At 28.0% G+C, this 24,997-nt stretch overlaps 2 protein-coding genes across 2 annotated transcripts; both read right to left on the bottom strand.

Moving 5' to 3' along the window:
• Positions 1–9,226: 9,226 nt before the first annotated feature.
• Positions 9,227–9,928, bottom strand: LOC113872727 (pathogenesis-related protein PR-4-like). Its single transcript, XM_027510499.1, has 2 exons — positions 9,631–9,928; positions 9,227–9,544 (listed from the first exon to the last, which is right to left on the bottom strand). The coding sequence occupies exons 1-2, from the start codon at positions 9,883–9,885 to the stop codon at positions 9,374–9,376; spliced, it is 426 nt and encodes a 141-aa protein (XP_027366300.1). The 5' UTR covers positions 9,886–9,928; the 3' UTR covers positions 9,227–9,373.
• A 3,869-nt stretch (positions 9,929–13,797) lies between these two features.
• On the bottom strand, positions 13,798–14,710 carry LOC113872460 (pathogenesis-related protein PR-4-like). Its single transcript, XM_027510028.1, has 2 exons — positions 14,377–14,710; positions 13,798–14,282 (listed from the first exon to the last, which is right to left on the bottom strand). Exons 1-2 carry the CDS (start codon positions 14,656–14,658, stop codon positions 14,112–14,114), a joined length of 453 nt encoding a protein of 150 aa, XP_027365829.1. The 5' UTR covers positions 14,659–14,710; the 3' UTR covers positions 13,798–14,111.
• Between the last annotated feature and the right edge of the window lie 10,287 nt (positions 14,711–24,997).

The following is a 24,997-nucleotide window of genomic DNA, read 5'->3' as shown; positions in this document are numbered from 1 at the left end:
TTCACTGTTCTTACTATTTTTTTCTCTATACTTTATTTTCTAAAATTTTCGTATTGTTTTTCTTATTAAAATTTTGATAGGCATTATTATTATTTTTATATCTCTACATGTGAGTTTTTTAATTTTCGTATAATTTTGATGTTATCCTCTCCCTTGAACCAATGCTTAATTTTTATATAATATGGATGTCATCCTTTGTACATGTGTTTTTGCAAAAATAGTAATTATTCCAATTGGTGTATATATAAAATATGTTAGTTAATGAAAATTAAAGGAAATTACTTTCTATATTGGCAAAACTTTGATCAAAGAAAATTTAGAATATGTTACCTTAATAATAAATTATCACTTTGTTTATAGGTTATTTATTTATTTAACACATTTATTTTAAAATCAATTAACGATAATTCTTATTTTTATATGCTTGCTTAATATAGAGTTATTAGCACAAGATGAGAGAAAAAAGTGAGAAGAGAGAGGTCATAGAATAGACAACCTAAAACACAAAAGCTTTCATTGATGTAATTTATAAATAAGTAAAGAAAAATAATTATAAGAATCTAAATTTAAGATTACAACTTGAAAAGATATAATTTATGTTATGCATTACACCATTCACTTACTACTTCCAATATGTTAATTGCTTCTTATACACTATACACTATTTTTTATTTTTAAAATATTAAAAAAATATTTATTTATATATTATACTATTTTTATAATTTTTATATATTTTATTTATATAAATTAATAAATAAATTTAAAAATTCATATTTATACTCTTTTCTCATTTTTCATTATTATACTTTCAGTTACTATTTAAATTTTTTGATATATTTATATTTTAATAATAATTTTTGAAACATAGGAGTACTCACACACATTATTAAAATATTTATAATTAAATAAGATAAAATTGAAAAGAGTATACACTCTTTAATTTTCTTAAACCTATTTTTATAAAAAATTAATAAATATAAACAAGATTAATTAATTTTAATTAAAAAAACTTGTGCATCACACGTATTTAAACTATATTTTATTATATTTTTATTATTCGTGAGTCTTAAGACACAATAGTGATAATATTTAAATTTGTTAAATAAAAAGTGAAATAAAATTGACATTAATAAGGATATATATTATAAAATTTGTTTATTAATAAAAAATTAATGGTTAATTTTAAAATTTATATAAAGAATAAATAAATCTGTTATAGAAAATAGGTAAACCAAACACATTTTCAATGTTTTTTTTAAAACAAAAAATAAAAAGTTAAACCAAACACATTTTTAAAATATTGAAACTGAAAACAATTTCTAGAAAATAAAAATAGAAAATAGAAACATAAAATGTTTTCTGAAATCAAAAAAGCTCTTCAATATTTGAAACATATTCTTTAAAGATAATTTTTTTAGAAAAATCTATTTGTAACAATTTTGAAGGTGAATTTTCTTCTCATTTACATTAAATTTAATCTTATTTTCTCAAACTCATTGTCTTTCATCTTTGTTTCTGAAGTTAGTTTAAGTTTTTTCGTTGTATTTCTAACTGCTAGTTTAATAAATTCAATGTTTGTGATTGAAATTTAAGCTTAAAAAATTGAAAGAGATACTTAAGTTAAGAGATCAAATAGAATTAGGTAATCTTTTATTAGAATAGTGACGTTGAAGCTTTATTAAATTCTTCTGTTCTTGTTCAGGAAACACTAGTCTTCAAGTCTCTGCTTGGATAGGGTGACGTCCTTCCATATCTTGCTGATGTTACTTGATGTGGAGAGGGTACATGCAAAAGGCACTCTGATGCTGAAGTCAGGATTCGGTTCTGAGTAATAAATGCTATTTTATATTGAAAAGTCCACCCTTTACCTATATTTCCTATCTTCCTTTTATACGCATTGTTATGGGCTAATGGGCTTGTTGAGTTAGCTTTAGTTTTGACCCTTTAATTAAAGTAGATAATATTCTGATTATTACCCTTAATTGGATTAATTACCTTTTAATCTAATAAAGGATATTCGACTATATTAGATCGAAGGGGTACTCGGTTACCTTTTCTTAGAGGTAAGACCGAATAGTGTCCTATCAAGTACACTAGCTCCCCAAGCCCAAAGAGGTACGAAGCGAGGGCTTAATAATGTATTTACCCATGACACTTTGACGGAGGTGGTATTCGGTTGTAATGAAGAAGTAAGCAGGCCGAAAGGCGGTGTTAGGCGCTATTCATCCAAGGATGAGGCCGAAGGGGTGTTCGACGCCATGCATCCAAGAATGAGGCCGAAGGGGGGTGTTGGGCGCCTTTCATCCAAGGATGAGGTCGAAGGGGGTGTTAGGCGCCTTGCATCCAAGGATGAGGTGCATCTAAGGATGAGGCCGAAAGGGTGTTAGGCACCTTGCATTCGAGGATGAGGCTGAAGGAGGTGTTAGGCGCCATGCATCCAAGGATGAGGCCGAAGGGGTGTGTTAGGTGCCTTGCATCCAAGGATGAGGTCGAAGGGGTGTTAGGCACCATGCATCCAAGGATGGGGCCGAAGGGGGGTTAGGCGCTTTCCATCCAAGGATGAGGCCGAATGGATGTTAGGCGCCTTACATACAAGGATGAGGTCGAAGGGGGTGTTAGGCGCCTTGCATCCAAGGATGGGGCCGAAGGGGGGGGTTAGGCGCCTTGCATTCGAGGATGAAATAGACAAGTTTACTTGTGTATTAATGATAACTTTTAAAATAACGTTTAAAAGAGAACAAGTTAAAGATGAGTAGTATCTATGATATTTGTAATTTTATTTTTTTTAACAACTTGAACCGAATACGTTACCTGACAACAATCATTCTTTATTAGACAATAGCTGAGTGAGGTATGTGTCAGCAAACATTCGAATAGAATGGGTACTCGTAAATGTAAATTTTACTTTAACCGAGAGGGGTTGATAGGAGAAAATAATCAAACTTTTAACCAAGCGAGGTACTTGGGAATATAGATACTAACCGAGATAGGTTATCTGAAAAAAGTAATTAAATCTTATTTGAGCAAGATATCCGAGAGATATTAATTCAACCTTAGTCGAGTGAGGACCCGAGAGGGAATATTGATTCAACCTTAGCCGAGTGAGGTATTCCGGAGGAAATATTTAATTCAACCTTGGCCAAGTTTGGTACTTGGAAGGGAGTATTTAATTCAACCTTAGCCGAGTGAGGTACTCGGGAGAGAATATTTAATTCAACCTTAGCCAAGTGTGGTACTCGGGAGGGAATATTTAATTCAACCTTGGCCAAGTTTGGTACTTGGAAGGGAATATTTAATTCAACCTTAGCCAAGTGAGGTACTCGGGAGAGAATATTTAATTCAACCTTAGTCAAGTGTGGTACTCGGGAGGGAATATTTAATTCAACCTTAGCCGAGTGAGAATATTTAATTCAACCTTAGGCGAGTGTGGTACTCGGGAGGGAATATTTAATTCAACCTTAGCCAAGTGTGGTACTTAGGAGAGAATTTTGATTCAACCTTAGCCAAGTGAGGTACTCAGGAGGGAATTTTTATTCAACCTTAGTCGAGTAAGGTACCCGGGGGGAAGTATTTAATTTAACCTTAGCCGAGTGTGGTACTTAGGAGGAAATATTTCATTCAACCTTAGCCAAGTGAAGTACTCAGGAGGGAATTTTGATTCAACCTTAGTCAAGTGAGGTACTCGGGAGGAAATAATAAGAGACTATTGACTTGTAAAGAAAGTTCTGTCATTTTATTGATGAAGTGTCTTATTAAATACCTTATCTGGAAAACCTCTTTTCACGTTCTAAAAAGAGGACAAAACCTGAGTGAGAAAAGAGTGCACTAAATTTACTAAGTATAATTTCTAGCCCGATTGAGAGTGTTCGTGCGCTTCGATATTGTCAATATCTCTGTTGCTAAAGCCTGCTCGAGTACCTTGGACCGGTTGGTGTAACATTGTGTAACTTACAAACCTAGATCTCCTCGGGAGACATTCAGTTCTGATCTTTTGGTCCTTGTTTTCGTGTTTGTTTCTTGCGTGTTCGTTCCCTTCAGATTCTCTTCAACTGGACACTTGCTCCATATGGGCCTGGTTGTGGAAGTTTGCCAGTTCTTCCATTTGCATGTACTTGGTTGCTCAACAACGTAGTTTATCTAGGTCGACAGAAGGTTTTTTTGCAGATACTGTTGACAAATGGTCCTGGCCTAAGGGCTGTTGTAAGATGGTGCATCGCAATTGCCGGATCCAAGTTCTAGATAGAGAGGGCCATTTGCCCGAAATGTTTCATAAACGACCTGAGTGTTTCCTTCTTCTCCTAGTGAATATTAAGCAAAACCAACGAGGTCAGTTGATGAGGATGACTAGTGGCAAACTATAAATTGAATCATCTGGTAAGGGTTGCAAACAAATCAATGGACGAAGGGGGTAGCCTAGTGAACCAACTGAGGGCTGGTCCTCGAAGGGAAGTGGGGAAAATTATGCACTATAAGGCCTCATTTTCTGTATACAGACCGACTTAGGTTATAAAAATATCCAAGTATTCTCCTGGATCAGTCGTTCCATCATACTTTTCTAACGTTAAACCTCTCCAGTTATCGGGTAACTTGGCCTCCAGGATAGGCTGAATAAAAGAGCTTCGACCTGAGACATCGTTCCGTTCAGTAGGGATTCCAACTTGTGGAGTTCCCTTAGGCTTTTCTTGCAATGCCGAGGACTCTCCCTGCTCTTGAGCGAACGGGGTAGTTTGAGAGGGTATATGGGTTTTAATTTCCTCCCTTAAGTTAGCGTTCTCCCTCCTTAAGGCCGACATCTCAAGAGCATCTCTCTCTCTGGCCTGTTGCATTTCTCTCATCTCGGCCTGGAGCTGTCTTAATACAGAAGAGAGGCTTGCATCTCCCCCTCTTTCGGCCAAAACTTCAGGGATCGGTTGATTGGGTGTGACCTCTTCCTGTTGACGAGAAGTTCGTCCTTGATAATTTTGTCCCTCCTGTTGGCTTCTTGTTAGTACCATGATGACTGAAAAAGCGAGGCTATTCATGCCCCACGGTGGGCGCCAAAATGTTCCTGTTCGAGAAACACTAGTTTTCAAGTGTTACTTGACGTAGGGAGGGTACCTGTAAAAGGCACTCTGATGCTGAAGTTAGAATTCGGTTCTGAGCAATAAATGTTATTTTATATTGAAAAGTCCACCTTTTACCTATACTTCCTACCTTCTTTTCATAGGCATTGTTATGGGCTAATGGACTTGTTGAGTCAACCTTAGTTTTGACCCTTTAATTAAAGTAGATAATATTCTGATTATTACCCTTAATTGGATTAATTACTTTTTAATTTGACAAAGGGTATTCAGCTATATTAGACCAAAGGGATACTCGATTACCTTTTCCTAGAGGTAAGACCAAATAGTGCCCTATCCAGTACACTAGTCTTATCCTACTTGAATATTATTTGCAACACTTGATTTTTCCCTCCTAAATAGCATGCAAACTTATTTCTCAAATCTAATAAACTAAATAACTATACTGACCTTGCATTGTCATACTTTGAGTTGTATATGAAACCAATTAAATTTAAAAATATAATATACACAATCCAATTCTTTTAGCAATGAACAATTTGGCTAAACTGAAAAAGGGATAATGACTAAAGAAAAGTGGTTGAATACTAAGAAATGCTGAAAAATCATTCTTTGCAAAATTCGCTTAACTTATACCATATTCGCTTAAGTGATGGTAATTCTATTTTCTACTTAAACCATTTGTAGATTCATTTAAGCTAAGTTTATACAGTGATATCTATACAAAGTTTACTAAGTTTTACTTAAGCTATATTTTTCACTTAAGCTAAAAATGAAAGAAATATTTGTTTACACAATTTGCTTAAGTCAAATAATTATTACTTAAGTGCTTATGTTTGCTTAAGTGATATATTATTTTAAAATAATAATTGTTTTACTAGCAATGCATAAGACTTAAATCTAAATTATTATCTAAAAAATTCACTCTAATCACATATACTTGATAAGCACATAAGTCGCAAACCTTTTAGAAGGTATAAAATATTTATGTTATCAATTTATGAGGAAAGGATATTACTTAATTTAATTTTTCTTTTAATTATGCCATTTGTCTCCTTCATCATGTTAATATTTAAATGGTTAATCATCTTACTTAAGGTGGACAGAATTTGGATATTATTTAATTGAATTTTTCTTTTAATTTTATCATATGTCTCCTATATCATGTTAATTCTTAATTAGTTAATCATCATACTTATACAAAATAAGCATGATATGGATTTTTTAAAAAGTGTTTAGAAGTTAATAATATATGAATAATTATTTTTTATAACAAACTTTTCAACAAGTATGTCTAGTTATGTATGAATATTCTTAACAAATTCAAATACTTCTAGAGTCTCCTTAAGAACTTGATTCCTACATATTGTATCCTCCATCATCCATCTCTTGTTCCTCTCTTTATTATCACACAACTTGCGTACCCTAACAAGCATGACACTTCATTCTTATGATAAAGCTTGTGGAGACATGCCTATAGATCTTGGTTGGACTTTTTTTTTGTTATATGATAAAATTTTTGTATAATTACCAAAATATGATCTTTATGTGTGAATTACAAGAATACAAGATAAAATAAAATAAAAATGGTGATTTTTCCTAATAGTAAAGTTGTCAAATTTAAAATCACCAATGACACTTTTAGACCTCAAAAATTGATTTTGTCCAGCAAGTTTTATTAGGTAAAAAAATATGTTTATTCTTTGCAAAGGGAAATTTTTACTTTTAAATTATTATTTTTTTGTCTTTAGCCAATGAAAACATAATGTAATGTAAAAGTTTTCTTAACCCCAACATTTTTAAGCTCTACTTTTTTCGCTTAAGTTCTAAAATAACAACTTTTGAAGATTAAAAGAATATGATTAAATCATAAATTTATGAAAGTTGATATTATTAAGTAAAGATAAATTAAAGATTCAAATTATTAATTTTTTAAAATATATTTAATGATTTAAATATACTCTCTCACTTATGTATTACTTAATTGCTATCTCATTTTAATTTGAACTATTTTTTAGTTAATTTAATAATAATATATATATATTTTAAAAATTTTTACTCATGCACTATTTAATTATACAATTCTATTATCTCATAATAATATAATTTTTTATTATTAATTTTTACCTTTCATAATCACCTCTTAAAATTATTGTGATTGTGGTTGGTGTTAATCATTCATCATATTTTTTCACCAATATTATGATAATCCTGTCTCTGGTTTAATTTTTCAAAATTAATTTTTGAAAAATTAATTGTGAATTTAGTTCACAAGCGTTTGGAATTAAATTTTCAGAAGTCAAATTTTATACTTTCAAAATTATAATTTACAAGCTTTTATAATTATTTTTCTAAAATTAATTTTTGCACTTTTAAAATTTATTTTCAAGAAGTTATAGAATTGAAGTTATACAATTTTAAAAATACAATTCTATAATAATAATTTTTAAAATATTTTTTTTGAGATTTACACATTCAAAATTTAATTTCCAGAAGTGAAATAGACTTCCAAAAATTCTAGAATTATAATTCATAATCTTCAAAAAAATATGAAAAATTGACTTTTACCCTCACAAAATTTAATTTCTAATAACATAATAGTAATGCAAGGCGCATCCAAATAAACCCAGGACATAAGGAGGCCTAAATTGGGTGAGAGAAGTCAACGGTATCAAGTCAGCAAATATAACGGGCTGAAGCCCACATTCCTATTCTGTCATGGGCCCACAATGACTTAAATCTGCAGTGGACCTGCACCAAAAAATAAGCTACAGTGAACAACAAAGCTCAAACATCGATCAAATAAAACAAAAGATCAAGTCCAAAGCAGTACAGGCATAACTGTTGACTCAAAGGATTCTAGTTGTTCACAAAAAAGAAATAAAAATTCTAGTTTTCTGATTGTACTTTTAGGGAATAAATTGGTTGGCATTAATTGAAGAGTTCTTTCTGCCTACTAGTTAAGAAAAATGTTAGTAATAGTACTTTTTTTTATTATTGATTAAAAATTATTAAAAGTAAAAAATATGTGATTTTACTTTTTATTAATGAACTTCATATTTTATAAATTAAAATAGTTTTTAATTTATGATTAATAATATATTAAATTAAAAAAGTGTTAGATACTCGAAGAGAGAATTTTTCTATTTATCTCAGATAAAAAAATAATTACTTAAAAAATACATATAATTAAAAAAATGTTAAAAATACTTATCATATGATGATTTTGATTTTTTTTTAAATTTTTGACATTTTTCTCTCCACGCTTTAACTAGAAGAAGACTATAAGGAATAATAATGACAAATAACAATTATCTATAAAATATTGATTGAGATAGTGGCTATGTATTTAAATAATTGCAAAATTAGCAAATGGCAACAATAATAATGATTGTATGTATATGTTTTGAAAAGAGATCGGTAGTATAGCAAAAAATAAAGAAAGAAATTGGTAGAAATTAATTAATTTTTAAATTGAAAATTTAAATTATTTTGTCTTTAAATTTTTAATTAAAGTTTTTCAAAATTAAAATAGAAAAATTAATTTAATTTTAATCAAATATATTTTGTATTGAAATATGTATTAAAACATAAAAATATAAAAAATCACAATTATTCTTAACATGTTATATATATATATGAGTTATGATTTATTGGTATCAAATGTTAAATTTAAATACTTACACATTTTATTAACTTTTCATAGAATTCAATATTGACAAATTTAACTATTAAATTATCTTATATTACATTTATTATTATGCATGTCAAATTTTACACAACTTAAACAACATTTGTAGGTATGTTATTTAAATGTGATATTTACACATATTTTAAAAATATAATATTTATTAAATAAAATAATATAATGAAGTATTTATTAAAAAAATTATTATATTGATTTACTTAATAAAAATCTGCAAATCAATGGTTGCATTAATTAATTTTATATTTATAAAAAATTATTAAATAATATAAATATTCAAGTTTGAGTCGATATTAATATATATGATGTGATAGAAAAAACCGAAAGATAAAAAAAGAGAGTATAGAAATAGAAGTAATTTAAACTTTATTGTACAACGATATCAAAGCGAAATAAAAAATTTAGATATGCATCCGGTTACTATGGCAACTTTTATTTGAAGCTGGAAATGGAAAATAAAAAGGAAACACATGATAAGACTTTTATTATGAAAAATGAAATGAAATAAAACAACAAATATCAGAAGCGTTCTTCCTTCCAGTTTAATGGAATTATTAGTAACTAGCTAACTAACATTAACTAGAACCATAATTGAAAGAGAACAAGTTTAGTCACCACAGTCCACAAATTCATAGTGGACGATGAGATGACCTTGAGCATTCCCACTTCTGTCTGAGTCCAGTCTTTGGAACACACTAACATCCATGTCCAAACCCCCATTGCTGCACTGATCCACAATTCTCACTGTTTCCTCATCTCCTGTTCGAGTGTTGCTCACCTACATTAACATTTTATTATCTCCATTTCCTCATCAATCCAAATGCAAAAAAGAAAAAATATAATATTTTATCAGTTCATGCATACCCTCAAGCACTTGCCGCATGCAGCTTGGGCCTGAGGTCCAGTGGGCCCACAGAAGGCTGTCCAGCCATATTTGCTGCGCCATGACAATGGCTGGTTTGCGTCCCACGTGGCGCAAAATGCGCTCACCGCGAGCAAGTCCCAATTATGCTGCTCAGGTTGATATAAATTATAAGTAGCCGTGACTGTGGCACCTTGAGCCCAGGCCGAAGCTAGTCCACACACCAGAGACAACACGCATAGCATAAGCTTTCCCATAATTCACTTCAATTGTGATAAGCTTATTTTACAACTTTGCCTTGCCATTCAATTTTATGTGCTTGCATTTATAGCCTTCTTTGTGGCCGGCAACAATCGATAGTATACTCAAAGCTTATGCAAACTAGCTATTTCTGCTTCCTCGTATAGCATTGGAATTATATTTTACTTTACATAGTCTTTAACGCAATTCGTGCCAGACATCTTATTTTTAGAGGGAATATTCAAAGTTTCAGAAAATGATAAAGAATGTTAAAATATCAATACAACACAAAACTCTCAAGCAAAAAGTGTGTAGTCATGTTGTTATAAACTCGTAACTTGTCTATCTTATGTCTTATATATTGTGAGATTTTTTATAAACTCCTAATTTGTCTGTCTTATTCTATATGAGATTTTTTAAAATTGATTTTAATAGATAATATATATAGTCATCGTATATAAGGAAAAAAAATATTAATTAATGATTACGTTCATAAGAAAACAAGGTGCTAGAGAAGGCCGTATGACTAATTATAAATTAATTAATCTATTTGAAAAAGTGTTCTACTTTGGGAAAAAGAAATCGCCTTAGAATCCAGGAGTGCGAATTTAAAATGAGGATAAGATGGCCCAGGCGAAACCATTCTGAATGAAAGATCTTCGTGGAAAATTATGTGGAACAAACAAAGTGATTGACGACGGTCGAGATAAGAAGCTAATTAATTTTCTTCGGAATAAAAAGTTGGTCAAAATCTTGCTTTTTCCTTGTACGCGGCGAATATGATAACTGTTCCCATTCAAAGGTCATCGTTTGCAAATTGCACACAATGTTTGTTTGTCAATACCCGTTTATCTGTCCCTTAAATTTCGCAATCATGCACATGCAGCTTCCACAAAGTTTCTGCAATCCTATCTTCTATTTGATTCATACTTTCTGTTTCCAACTGTGCTTATGGTCTTTACCTCTTAGAGATGCCAATTACTCACCATGATGCAATTCGCAATGGATTAAGATTGATTAAAGGTTCTAAAACACAAAAATAATAATTAGTATAAAGAGACTCAAAATTCAACTAAATTACTTCTAAACTATCAAAATAATTTTCAAAAAATAAATGTAATCAAATATATGACGCGTCATTCTCTCAATTGAGTATGTATTTTTTCTTTTTTATCAATAAATTTAACATGATAAAAATAATTTTGAACTAAAAAAATATTTAAAATTCTTATATAAAATAATGATTAATAAATGAAAAATAAATTAAATCGAGGAGACTGCAAAATTCATCTTTAATATTACGTTTAAATCAAAGTAGATTAAAACACGTATCATTTTATAGTCGGTTCAAATTAAAACACGTATTCTCTTATCCAGTTCTACATGCATGGATCACTTTACCCAAATGAAATATATAATCTGAAAAGACTCGAGTGTATGTGTATTATGGGATTCAAAGCAGCCCTCATTTCGGCCTTCAACTGAACTTCTAGCGGCTACCGCTTTTTAAAACAAATAAGAAAGACACAGCTGGTTTATACGGTGACGTTTGAGTTTAAATTCTATTTTTATGTATTTTAATTCTTATAAAACAAGTATTGCAAACATGAATTGAAAGAGTCCTTTTGGAGAATCAAGAAATACAATATTTCATAAAATATCTAACTTTTATTTAAAGATTTTAAATCTTTATCAAATATCCTGTAAGTATCTTTTAAAATATTTGCAAAAATACTTGTTCAGATAAACTTCAGAGAGTACTTTTCCATTCAGCCCGTTCAAATATTCTGCAAAATAGAAGCTAACATATTATAAAATTATAATATGAACACCAGTTCAATTTAAACACCAGTACAATAATGAAGTGGACCCCTCTAATTTGACTTTCATCTATACTTTATTTCGCCTAACAGAACTCAATTTTATTTGCCTTCATGAAATTCTGAACTATCACAAATAGATTTTCGGGTCTTTTACGTAAATAAAAAAATTAAAAAAATAGCATATTAAATACATTTTTCAAATTAAGTATGTTTATAATAAATGTCTTAATTTAATAAAATAAAAGTTTATTAACATCAATTTTTATATAAAAGAGAAATATATCATAATCGTCTTCTAATTTAAATATGATCACACTTCCGTTCTATTTTTATGTGCCATAAAAAAAGCCGCCTATTATGTGAGAAATTGTGTTAAAAATTAATAATAATTAACTTTAGTATAAGTGAAAAGGTTAATTACAATCAACTTTTGAAGTTATGTATTAAGAAATTATTTAATAAGACTAAATAAAAAACTTTTCATTTATTTATTTTTACTTTTGATGTCAAATTAATTAACCTGCATTCTTTGATATATTTTTAGAAGTATCTTTATCCATCAAAAAATATATTCATCACTTTTTGTCAAATATATTATTTTTTTATGATTAATAATACATTTACATATATAACATGAGTTTTTTTTTACAAAAATAATATATTAAAAATTTACATTTAAGGACACATATATATCGAATTTTAATATTTATTATACTAATAACCTACAAATCCTATTCAATGAAAACTTATATTTATACAATAAAAATATATAATAATACCTCAATGATTATATGTAAATGATGATGTAAGTAGCATGATAGACCCATAGAAATTAGGAAACAAAACAAGTAGTATGTGAATGTTACCCATTAATACACTGTTCTCTAAATGGAACAAAACAATTAGTATATGAATGTCACCCATTCTATGCAAAACACGCAAAACATAGTTCTTTAAATTCAAATCTTAATTATTTCACTTACACCAAATTCAATTATAATCTTTTCACACATTTTCTCACGCAAATAGAAATCAATTATAATAAACTTCTTTCATAGATAGAAACACGCACAAAACCAAAAAAAGGCACAATCATAGTTAGAACATGATTTAAGAAATGTATGTAATATGTAATTATTATTTTTTGTTTATTTATGTAAAAGACTTTAAATTTTCATAATAGGATAAATAATATAAAATTTTTATTTTAATGTTAAAAAAATCAGAAATTCTTCCTAAATTTAGATGATATATATATATATATATATATATATATATATATATATATTGTATATATGAATATGTATATGAAAATGTTTGGTAGCTCAAAACACGAGAACCTGAATCTCAAATCAGTTTTATTTAATAATAATAATAATAATTAAAATTTTAATTTGTGTATTATGTAGAGTTCAGCTTCAGCTAATTGCAAGCCGAATTCTCGACATCACAATATTGCAATATTTTTTTTATATTAATCTTATTATTTAACCTATTATATTTTTTATGGTATTTTTTTATTTTTATTAATGCATTTTTAATATAAAGTGGACCCTTATAAATGTCTCACTTGGTGAGACAATAAACATGATTATTTTTATAATATAAATTATCACATAACACACGACATAAAAGCTCCGGTCGGTAATTAAACAAAACACCTACATGATAGTATTAGAGTGTTTTTTCTTTTATTATTATCGTTATTGTTATTATTATTATTATTTTATATTTTAAAACTTTAATGAAATTCTTGAAATAATTAATTTTCATTTGAAAGAGTCATATAATGCTTTCTTTTAATCGATTTTATTAATATTATTTTAAATTTTAGTTTAAAAAAAATTAAAAGTAATGAATTTTTATTTAAAAAAATGTAATATTTTTATATTTGTAATATAGTATATATTTTTGAAAATTACTAATTTTAAATATTGAAACTTAATATTAAAATTTAAAGTAAAGAAAATCAATTTAGTTTTAACAGTGATACGTATTATACACGCCCATGTATCATAAGAAAAAGAAAGAAAGAGAGAAAGAAAGAAATTTCACTCCAAGTAAACGTCAAGAAAATTCGGGAGGGTCCAATATTACGGGTATGAGGATTAAGAATAAAAACACATTAGCCGTTGATCCAATTTTTAATTACATCAGCGGTTTACTTCACCTAGAGCATTGATACTCATACTCCATAGGATTATCGTTTTATTGAGTGCTGTATATGCGTAGTATTGATTAGTACCTGACTGAGAAAAAAGAGAGGAAAAACAGAGAGAAAAATATGAATAAGAAGAGCAAGTTACTTGTATATAGTAGAGGATGCAATGGAAGAACAAGTACTTCCGATTAGCACCTCTCTTTTTATTTAATTATTTATGACTTTATTACAGAGGGGGCATGAGAAAGGGTGATTGGACTCAATCACCACAATTGACGAAGCGGTAGTTGACAGTAAGGTGACCCTGCTGGTTTCCCACTCCATTGGTGTCCAACTTTCTGAACACATTCACATCCAAATCCAGCCCTCCATTTGCGCACTGGTCCACTATCCTCACCGTAGCCTGAGCCCCAGTTGCAGTATTCGTCACCTGTGTATACATATATGTACAAGTGAAGAACGACTTTTAGAAAGAGGAAACTTGTTAAGAAAAGGGTATTGATACGAGGAAATGGGTTACATACACTCAAGCACTTGCCGCAAGAATCTCTGCCATGAGGGCCAGCGGGTCCACAGAAGGCGGTCCAGCCATATTTTTGACGCCAGGCCAAGGGCTTGTTAGCATCCCAGGTAGCGCAGTAGGCGCTGGCAGTGTTTAAGTTCCAACCAATCTGCTGAGGGTTGTACAAATGGTATGTGGCCCTAACGTTGTTCGCACTCTGACCACTTGCTAACTTTGTTGTCATAACACAACACAAACACCACACCGCCACCAACAACCTTAAACTCATTTGCTCTCTACCCATTCTCTCTGCACCTCACTCTAGCTTCTTCTGATTTTTCTCTAGTTTTTTCTGTCTACAAGAGCAGAGCCTGTCGTGCCTATATATACTTCTTCTGTCTGTAGTAATAGTATGAAAATAGTCATACATGCCACTTTTGACCTTTCTACCTATCCTTTTCCTTTCATACTTCTTAAACGATAATGGTGATTATGTCAAAATACACATTAAAATACTTATTTTTAAAATAAGTAAATCCGTGCAAGTCTATATATAGAAAATGTATATATAGTAAAAGAAAAACTTGTATTTAAAATATTAAAAAATTATCAAAATTAAAAGATTTTAAAAGTCATACCATCATTAAAAAAGTCAGATAAATATATAAAAAATTTGCATAATTATTATATTTTATTTTTCATCATTCATAGTAAAATTTAACAATTAACATTTATTTCTCACTTTAACATAAAAGATATCCTCTAATTTATATGCTATATATATATATATATATATATATATATATATATATAATTTTCTTGGGTATAAGGATACTTAAGATCGAATTTAAAAGTAAAAGAATCTGTCACTGAGTCATTATATATAATCAAGACATATCAAATAATGACAGAATGACAAAAGGCATTTCAAAAGAAGATGGTCATTTATTTGCGGTTAAATATGTAAGTTATGCGGAATTAAATTACACATTTAATTTTGCACAATTTAATAAAGTACACGTTTCATAGTTATCACAAATTGCGTTTATTTTCTTTAAATCACACGTGTGCATATATTTATAAGAGTAAAAAATTAAATAATAAAATAAAGTAAATATTTTTTATAATTTAAAATTAATTATATTTATTTTATTTAATTAATTTTTTTAAAAATTTTTAAATCACGTATATTATTAATTTTCTTTAGAGATATAATAGGTTAGAGTATTATTTGTACTCTAATTTTATCTTTTAAGTTGATACTTAATAAAAAAAGTTATTTTTAATTTATATAACAAATTTATTTATTTTTTTATATTAATTTTTATCTTTTATAAAAATTTATCTACAAATTTAGTCAAATTAACCTATAAACTAATTCTTATAATTCTAGAGAGGTCTTAGAAAATTAAAAAGAGAAGAGCCTTGTTCTTTAAATAGATTCATTAAATTTATTAAAAATAAAATGTAATTTCAAATAATTAGAGATAAAAATACTAATATTTTTAATTATTTATAAACAAAACTTTTTAAATTAATATTTTAATAAAAAAGTTAAATTTACATTATTAAAATAGATCAAGAGCACATAAATACATTTAAAAGGGTTATTTCAATTTAATTTTTATTTTAAAATTAAGTTCTAGTGAATGTAATTATATTAAGTATTTAGATAGAGAGCTTTGTCGCCCATAGTGTCTTACCCGACCCGAGTTAATTCAATTAAGTTAAGAAATATATTTATTTTATGAAAATAATTTTTTTAAATTTATATTTTAACTTACTAAAATAAGGTAAAAGACAATGTTTTAAAACATAAAATATTATTAGAAAACACTGAAAAAAGATTTATAAATCTAAAGATATAATTGTGAGTTAATTTGAATAAAAGTTAAGATTTAAATATAACAAATGAGAAAAAAAATAAAAAGGAGAAGAAAACTCCACAGACTCAATGGAGAACAAAGAATAATTAGTTTAATATATAATTATCACAGGAGTGTGAGGAACCTTTAATAAGATCAAAGTAACAATTTTTTTCAAAAATCTTAAGAGGCACACAAGTTTTCTCAAGGAGTTAACACTTAATTCTTATTCAAAACTAAACTAAGCCTACAAAATATAATAAAATATAAAACCCTAAAGAAATTTAATAACTAATGTGATTCAACCCACTGACTTAATACATAATAAACCACTTAATTAAAACATAAAGTATTGGCTCAAAATATAAATAAAAATAATGATTGAGCTAACAAATTGAATTTGGCCATAATCTTCATAATATTTAATTAGAACACAAGATTTCAACTTTGAGTTTTTCTTTTTCATGTTCTTAAGTACCTTGAAAATAGTCGTCACCATTTGATTTAGGGTTTCTTTGACTTTCCTTCCTTTTGTTCTTGTTATAAGACCTTTAAATTCTTATAAGAGATCTATCCTTTTGTAGGCATTGTCATTGATGTATAAAGTAATGTTAACTAGTTGTTATGGGCTAGGGTTTCGTTCCTTCGTCCCTTTCTTTGTTTTCATAAGTTCTCATGAAGATTTTTCATGTGTTTAGAACAAGATCCGCATGGGGAGCCTTTTCATTGTCGGTTTTGTGTTTGGGTCTTCAATTTGAGGTAAAGAGAGACTCTACCCTATCTCTTTTAGTTTGAAATTCATTGTTAGAGCTAGATAATGAAATGTGGTTTAGATAGAATGTAGGAAAGCGTGTCCCTTAGTGGAAATTTTGTGTGAAATATAATAGGGTAGTTATTGGGTAATGTGTGTGATGAAATGAATTTGATTGACATAAGATTGTGTTGGAATTATGGTGTGTTTAAGTGTAATGTGACTGATTATGTGTGTACATGCGATGTGTGAAGATGAAAACTATGATGTGATTGAAAATATGGGTGATTGTATATGGTTGCATGCCATTGATGGGATGATGGACAATATGAAATGGGTGAATATGTGTGAATGGCATGTTGGTTGTGTTTGAATATGTTGGAAAACTATTGATAGTTCAGTGATACACTAGGGGTGTGGAAGATGGGAGCATTAGAAATATCTTGGGGAAGAGAGGGTAGTGGTGACACTAACAGTAAGCGTGAGTGCACTACAGGCCACATATTCTCTTTTTAACTCGGTCTCTGACTAATACCTTCACTTGGGAGCTTAGTACTGCACACGTTGTATCCGTGGGGTAGAAGCTATCCAGCGATTATCCATGGTGTGAAATTGAGTAAGTCCCTAAGGTTGAGGGTATCAGGAATCTGTAATCACAGTGCCACAGTAAGCGTGGATACGTGTAGTAAGCGCACTTGTGTGTGGATTATTTGAGGGTGCAGTGAGCACACCTGTATGTGAATTTTGAATGAAATGTTGAAAAGTATTATTTTGCTTTTGTCTGATGCATGTTTTGAATTATGTTAGTAAATGGTGTGTAAGGTGAGACTCTGTGCTTGTATGTGATAATATAGAGTATTCACCTTATATTTATTTTTCAGGTGACCAAGACAATTAGCACCAAACTCAGTGAACGGGAGGGATGAAACTGCAATAGGACTTAGAAAATTTATCTTTGAAATTTTGTGATGTATTTGACTTAGTCTTGTAGCATTCATTTGATGCAATTTGTAACCCTCCTTCATTTTGAAATGCTTTACTGAAAATAGGTATTGGGAACCGTTTAAATGAAAATTTTCATTATTCTCATTTTTGTGAAATTTATATATTTAGAAATTAAATTAAGGTGTTACAAAAAACACACATAACATTTCGCGTGATATTTACCTTTCTCTCTGCATGAAATTTATTTTTCAATAGGAACCCCTGTACTTATATGAGTACTAAGGATAAAATAAAAGAATAAAATGAGAACTAATTAAAATAATAAATAAGTATTACATACATACCTTCAATCAAGGGTAATATTTTGACTTATTTTTAATTTTGTTAGGCAATTATATAAATTATTGTTGTATAAGCTCTTTTTTCAATAAACACGCTATTTTTAATACTTGCTTAAAATAACAAGAATTGTTTTGTTGAATGCTTGAAGTGATATACAAACTATGATGAATATTTTGGCCAATTATAAATAAAAACATAGTAGTTTTCTTTTCAAGAAGTATATCATTTGAGTCACTTAAATAACTCTTTGCCCTTAACTCATTAGAAAATTTAACAAAATACTTATTCTTCATTTAAAGTAACTCGAAACAAGTTATAACTCTTGAGTATAATCACTACTACTAGAATTTTAGGATTTTCATGCAAATTTTGCTGAAAATTTATGTCACCTGAAAAACCTTCGTGGGTAATTATTTTGGCAAAAAATAAAATCTGCAGTTAATTTTTTACAAATTTTAGTAGGAATAAATTTGCATATGCCTTCTTGCAAAAATAGTTTTCAATAGAATCTCTTAAAAATATACAAATGAATTTGCAGATAAATATGCATGTAAATGTTTCATAAAAAAATTATAAAAAGAATAAGAAATTTTGCAAGCAAATTTGCAAGTATTTTTATTTTTTAAGAAATTTGCAAGAAAGTACATAAGTAAATTTTTTAGAAATTTATCAAAGAAAAATTTCTTATGAAAATAAGAGAAATTTGTAGAAAAATTTACAAAAAGAAAATACTTTATGTAACTAATTTTACAAATAAATTTGTAGGAAAATCTTGGCAAAGGTAACAAGACAATTTATCATACTATTTTATTCTTAGAATTTTGGAGCACTGTAGCATTACCAAAGATGAAGTTAATAATGCCATAAATGTGAAAATGAGTAAATTTGTAGAAAATTTTATAAACTAGTAAACTACTAAAATTTAAAACAAATGACCACAATGTTTACTTTTATCTATGATGTTAGAAAATGTTATTAAAAATAAACATAATCACATGTTATATTAAATGTAATACTTAAAACTATTATGATCATTACAATCAAATATTATCATAATCATCACTGTTATCTTCACTATTATATTGAGGTGATGGCGGTGGATGAAAGCTAGATGCAACAAATCCTAAATATTGCATTAACTGCTAATTGTTTCTTAGTATCCCTTAACTCTTTTCTCATTTATCTAGTTTTGGTTAATTCCTTTCTCATCTCTAATTTCTCTTATTCTTGCCTTTGTAGTGACTCATTTAGAGCTTGAACTTGACTTCTAATTGCATTAACATCCTCTAAATTTGTTGGTTGACTTGAAGATGCAACTAAAGTCTTGCTTATAGATCCAAGACCAAAATTTTTTCTTTTCTTCTTTCCACCAACCGAGTCTATCATATATCAATATCAAGTGATATGCCTATCAAATTTTCACTACCATTGCCATTATCCTCTCCCAAAGATGAATGTTGAAAAGATAATTCAAGCTTCCTTTGTTCAAATTTTTTTTGTATCAAGTTGAAATAAAAATAAATAAGTTTAAGGTAAGAACTAGACATATAGATATGGTGAATTTAATAAATAAATAAATAAATAATCACAGCAAAGAAGCTCCACCATAATAATAAAATATATTTCATTTACACATCAAAACCATCACTAAAGAAAGCAAACTTGGAAAGTCACAAATATCACAACATGTTAGTTTTGATAATGTGTATATTTTGTTTGGTGAGTCTAGACTCTAAAATAGTTTGCAAAATTATAGGTTATCCATGGGACAATTATCCAAAAGTAGTTATAACTATAAGAAAGGTCAATATTTGAGGCACGTAAAAAAAAGCTATATTGCATAGATAACAATAGTGGAAGGGAATCTAATATCCTGAAAAAGCTTCTAGATACTCCAGAAAATTGAATGTTGTACTTTACAAAAAGTTGTTGAAAGTAAGGGAAAGTTAAACAGTATTAAGCATATTATAAAAGTGTAATAATCTGATGTGGCATACACTTACCTTATTAATTACTTTTTGAGCTTTCAAGGATTCATGGTGGGAGCTTTAAGAAAAAAATTAGGAAAGTGTTATTTTCTAATGTTACACATAATGCAAAAATTTTCATCTAATACAAGAAACAAAGAAAATGAGATTACCTTGAAAGAATTGCCAAGATAAATAAAGAGAATGACTTTGTATCCTAGAATCAAAGAAAATAACGTGAGACATGAAAGTATTAACCATCTAGAAAGACAATTATCAAAAAACGAGCCTCAATAATCACCATTGTCAAATGGTTGAGAACTGTTTGTGATGCAAGGACTGAACAAGAACCTAATACTACATATTCCTCGACACGTGAGTCCTGCAAGTTATTGGTAAGAGTGATAACACATTTTGAAATCATAGATGGCCATCTCTTAATCAGCTTCACTAGAGCTTTCCCTGCAAGCCTGAGTCATATAAAAGTCAATCATGTATGAAAAGAATTGTAGCAGTATTAAGTACAACATATTAAATTATTGGATGAGATATCAAATCTTCCAGCTAACATCCGAAAAGAATGAGAATTAAGATGAAAATTTGCAAACTAATTTAAAGAAATAGGAGCTTATGAACTTCTATTACATGTGACACCTCAATTTACACACGATGGCCCCTGTTTTCAATATTATCATGCAAACTAAATAATTTTTACAACATATAAAACTACTCCTAAAATTAAAGAAATCCATGGTAACATTTACGTATATGTGTATATGTTTAGGAAGCCATGAGATTTAGATGATAATGGATGTGTTTCCGCACAATTATCCTCCCCTTTGATATTCTCTAATCTCGATGATTCTGAGACACAGGTTTGTCATCAAATATACACACATTCAAATATATTCATATAATATCTACCGTGTATGCATCTCTATTTTGCATCGGAGACCTCTAACTGAAATTAATACTTGTACAATGAGATATACAATTGGGTCTACGTTGTAAGAATTGAATAAAGTAAGCCATGTATACAGAGCTAAGCCAAAATCAAGTAAAACATAAAGTTCATAACTGCTGAGAAATGAAACGCGAGTGACTGAGAAACTATTAACCTAATCACTAACATCAGAATTTCCCTCTTTCTACTTATCAAGAACAAATGAATGACATTATTGAACAAATAAATTTGGGGAGATTTTCAGCAACATGAGACACCTCATAAATTCTTCCACATTTAGAGATTTTTAGTAGCATTCAACGTACAAAGACAAAAGTTTAGATGAAATTATCAAGTAGGGTTTTGTAAATTATAAAAGATTTTGATTTCTGAAATATAAAAGTATTGTAAGAAAAAATAAAGTGAAGAGAGAAAAATCTGAGATCTGATCCTAGCATGGAGCTGGAAGAGATTTGAGAAAATGGCCTAGAGCTGGAAGTGAAGTTTAAGAATGCAAAATGTGTGAGCGGGATGTGAGGAAAATTTTATTTTATGAGTGAAAAACTAGTGTGAGCTTTTATTTTATAAGTATAAGTTTTTATTTTTATAAAATTTTTATAATTTAATATTGCATACAAGATATTACTTTTTATTTTAATATCTAATAAAAAATATACTAATACTCTCTTATAACTTTAATATTAATAAAAATTAATTTTAACAAAATTATATGAAAGTTAAAATATAATTTTTTTACATAAATACTAAAATAATAAGTAAATCATGTAAAGAATTAAAATTATAATTTAACTTAAAAAAATAATATTTTTTGTCCACAGAAAATATTTTTTATTTAAATTAATATAAAATTTTCTTAAATTGTTTATAAGTATCTTCAAATTGTTTTATATTTTAAAAAAATTAATTTTATTTTTTTGTAAGTTAATTAATTTTTTGTGAATAAATAATATTTTTTATTTTAAAATTAAAAAATATTTTTTTACGGATTTTGTTGCATATATTTTTTACACTAATTTTGGCAATAAAATTTATAAAATTATTAAGTTTTCCAAAAAATTTACATATAATTTTTTCTTTAAAAGTTTTTTCACAAAAATTGGCAGGAAATATTAAGCTTTTTCTATATTTTTTATTCCTGAGAAATAACGTAGGAAGTTTTAATAATTGTTACAATTTTTTTACAGTTTTTTTTGGAAAAATATTGGAAAAAAATTATAGGAAATCATGAAATTTTTTTACCTTTTTAATTGCTAAAAATTTTTGTAGGAAATTTAATAAATTGTTGTAAATTTTTATACAATTTTTTTTATAGAAAATAAATAAATTTTATTGAAATTTACATAGAATTTTTCTAAAAAAAATTTGCAGGAAAAAGTCATTAATAATAACTAAAATTCTTTTAGTGCATGACCAGTTAATGTGTATGTTTAATCTTTTTTTTTTTTGTTAAAAACTTTTTGATTATAATCATAAAACATGTTAATTAGAAGAAACTGAATTAATTCACTGTCATTTAAGTTAGAAAAAGAATAATCAATTTTATCAATATCCATTATGATTATAACATATCTTATAAATCCAAAAAAAAAGCATTGATAAGAAAGATATTAAATAAAAATTATATAATAAAAGTGCAATAACATAAGCTAAAGTTCATAGTAGTTTATAAAAATATACAAATAAATGTTTACCACAAATTAAAATTATAAATTTAAAAATAATAAACAAAGATACTACAAAGATGTCTAAAGTTTAATTCTTAAAGCCTAAATAAGGCTTTAAGAAACATTTTCCTCTAATAAGGCTCTCTAAATATTTCCAATGCTTTCACATAAATGTTATTATGATATGCCTTCAATCTCTTTGAGAACAGCCACATACTTAATAATAGAATGATTTGGCATAATAAGTGAAGAAGTAGCCTTCATACTCCTAGCCTTATACTTGTTCGCTTTTGCTTAGATTCTTTAGCCTAAGCTGCAAGCACTTCTCCCATTTGTAATGTCTTAGACTTTTTCTTAGACTTTCACTTTTACTTGAATTGTGTGTTTTCCACTAACTGTGATGTGCTTCACTTCTAATATGTCATCATTTAAACTATTGCTATCAACATTTACATAACTCTTACGATTATGTATTGATTTTTAAATTCATTTTCTTCGTTTGTATTTAGTGGATCTTGGGTAGATGAATGATGAAGTATTCTAACTGAAGTACTTCTATTGATTATTATTTCTAATAACTTATAATGGTCACATCCTTTCTTTTAAAATTAAGCAGCTTTATCATGTGCCTAAAATAATATAAGCAAATAAACAATGCACTATTAATTATTGATTACTAAATTAAATAAAAAATAAATATATTAACCATTAAATTAAATCATGTCAGTAGATAATTTTCCATACTTCTTCACTTGTAGTGATAGTGTTGGTTTTTGCATTCCATACAAATCTAGGTCGTCACAAAAGTAGAAAAAATTCACAATAAATAGCTTTGAGCCTATGCATATTTTCCTTTAATTATTCTATTTTATATGAACAATTTGTTATGGAATTTAAGTTCATAAACATTGAATTCCACGTTTCAAAGTGAAACACACTATTTAACATATTTTCTTTTGTGATTTTTTTAACCATAATATCAATGAAAACCTTAACAATAAGAAATCATTGAAATGGACAATAAAACTGATAGTCTATGATAGTATGAAATAGTTTAGATTAATTTGAATTACGAAAATAGTATAATAAGAGAGAGAGAAAAAAGAGAGATAAAGCCAATATAAAAGTCATTGAAAATTAGACGATTAATTCAATATGAATTTTTCACTTTTTTAAAATGTTGATCAATCAAGAATGATTTATTATTTAAGGTTACATTTCCAACAAAGGAGAATATAAAATCTAACTAATGTTAATATATAGTGTGATAAATCTAGATATGTTTCTATACATGCCAACATCCTATTAACTTGTTTTTCTTCTGAACATGTTGTCTCTTGATTAGTACTTGTAAATGTTTGACAGTTTTTAACTATTTGTTCTAAAACTAGATTGGATAATTTTTATTTTCTAATATAATACTAGTTGTATAAATTGGAAATATTGAACAATGGTAAAGGTCTTAATGTTAGATAAAAATTTGTCTTAATCAAACTACCAAAACTATTTTGCTATTTTTAATAGTAAAAAAGGTGTATTTAATTAAAAAGAAATAAATCATCCTAAAGCAGAGTTCAAATACAACACACCTTGGCTTGTTCAAATGAATGTGGTACTCTAAACTCAAAAATAACTCAATTATCATATCTTCCGAGTTATGAAAAAATAATACCTAACCACTCAAGATCCATGATGTTATCAAACACCACAACAAAATAAGAAAAATTAAAGACATCACATTTGATTCTTCAAATTATGAGTAATTGTTTAAAGTTTAGGGTTTCTCAACCATTTAAGATTCACTTAAGCTAAACTATACTAAACTAAACCCCAAATTAATCCACGTAAAAAATTGTACTTAGTTGTGTTAAAATTATTCACTTTTAGGTATTGATTCTCTCTATTCATTCTATTTGTTCTTCTTTAGCCATTTAAATTTCATATTTGTTACTAACACTCCAAGTCACAATCTAATGCTCAAGTCTGAACTTTACTTTTATTTTCAAGAGTCATATTCTCTAACTAAACTTTCAGCCAACTTCAATCAATCTATTTAAAGTAAATTATTTTTATTGTGGTTGAAATTAACAAAGGAAGCAAAATAATTTACACGAGTATTTTAATGTTGAAATTAAAGATAATATG

Source organism: Abrus precatorius, unplaced genomic scaffold (genome assembly GCF_003935025.1).
Source record: "Abrus precatorius isolate BTA unplaced genomic scaffold, Abrus_2018 Scaffold7, whole genome shotgun sequence".
In the NCBI taxonomy this organism is placed as follows: Eukaryota; Viridiplantae; Streptophyta; class Magnoliopsida; order Fabales; family Fabaceae; genus Abrus; species Abrus precatorius.
The sequence above is the reverse complement of the archived record's forward strand: the minus strand, read 5'-3'. Positions and strand labels throughout refer to the sequence as shown.

Excerpts from the sequence above, each read along its gene's own strand:
- LOC113872460 (XM_027510028.1), bottom strand. The coding sequence starts at position 14,658 with ATGGGTAGAGAGCAAATGAGTTTAAGGTTGTTGGTGGCGGTGTGGTGT. Across the intron at positions 14,283-14,376 it reads CTTGCGGCAAGTGCTTGAGT|GTGACGAATACTGCAACTGG; the intron begins GTATGTAACCCA and ends ATGTATACACAG.
- LOC113872727 (XM_027510499.1), bottom strand. The coding sequence starts at position 9,885 with ATGGGAAAGCTTATGCTATGCGTGTTGTCTCTGGTGTGTGGACTAGCT. Across the intron at positions 9,545-9,630 it reads CATGCGGCAAGTGCTTGAGG|GTGAGCAACACTCGAACAGG; the intron begins GTATGCATGAAC and ends ATGTTAATGTAG.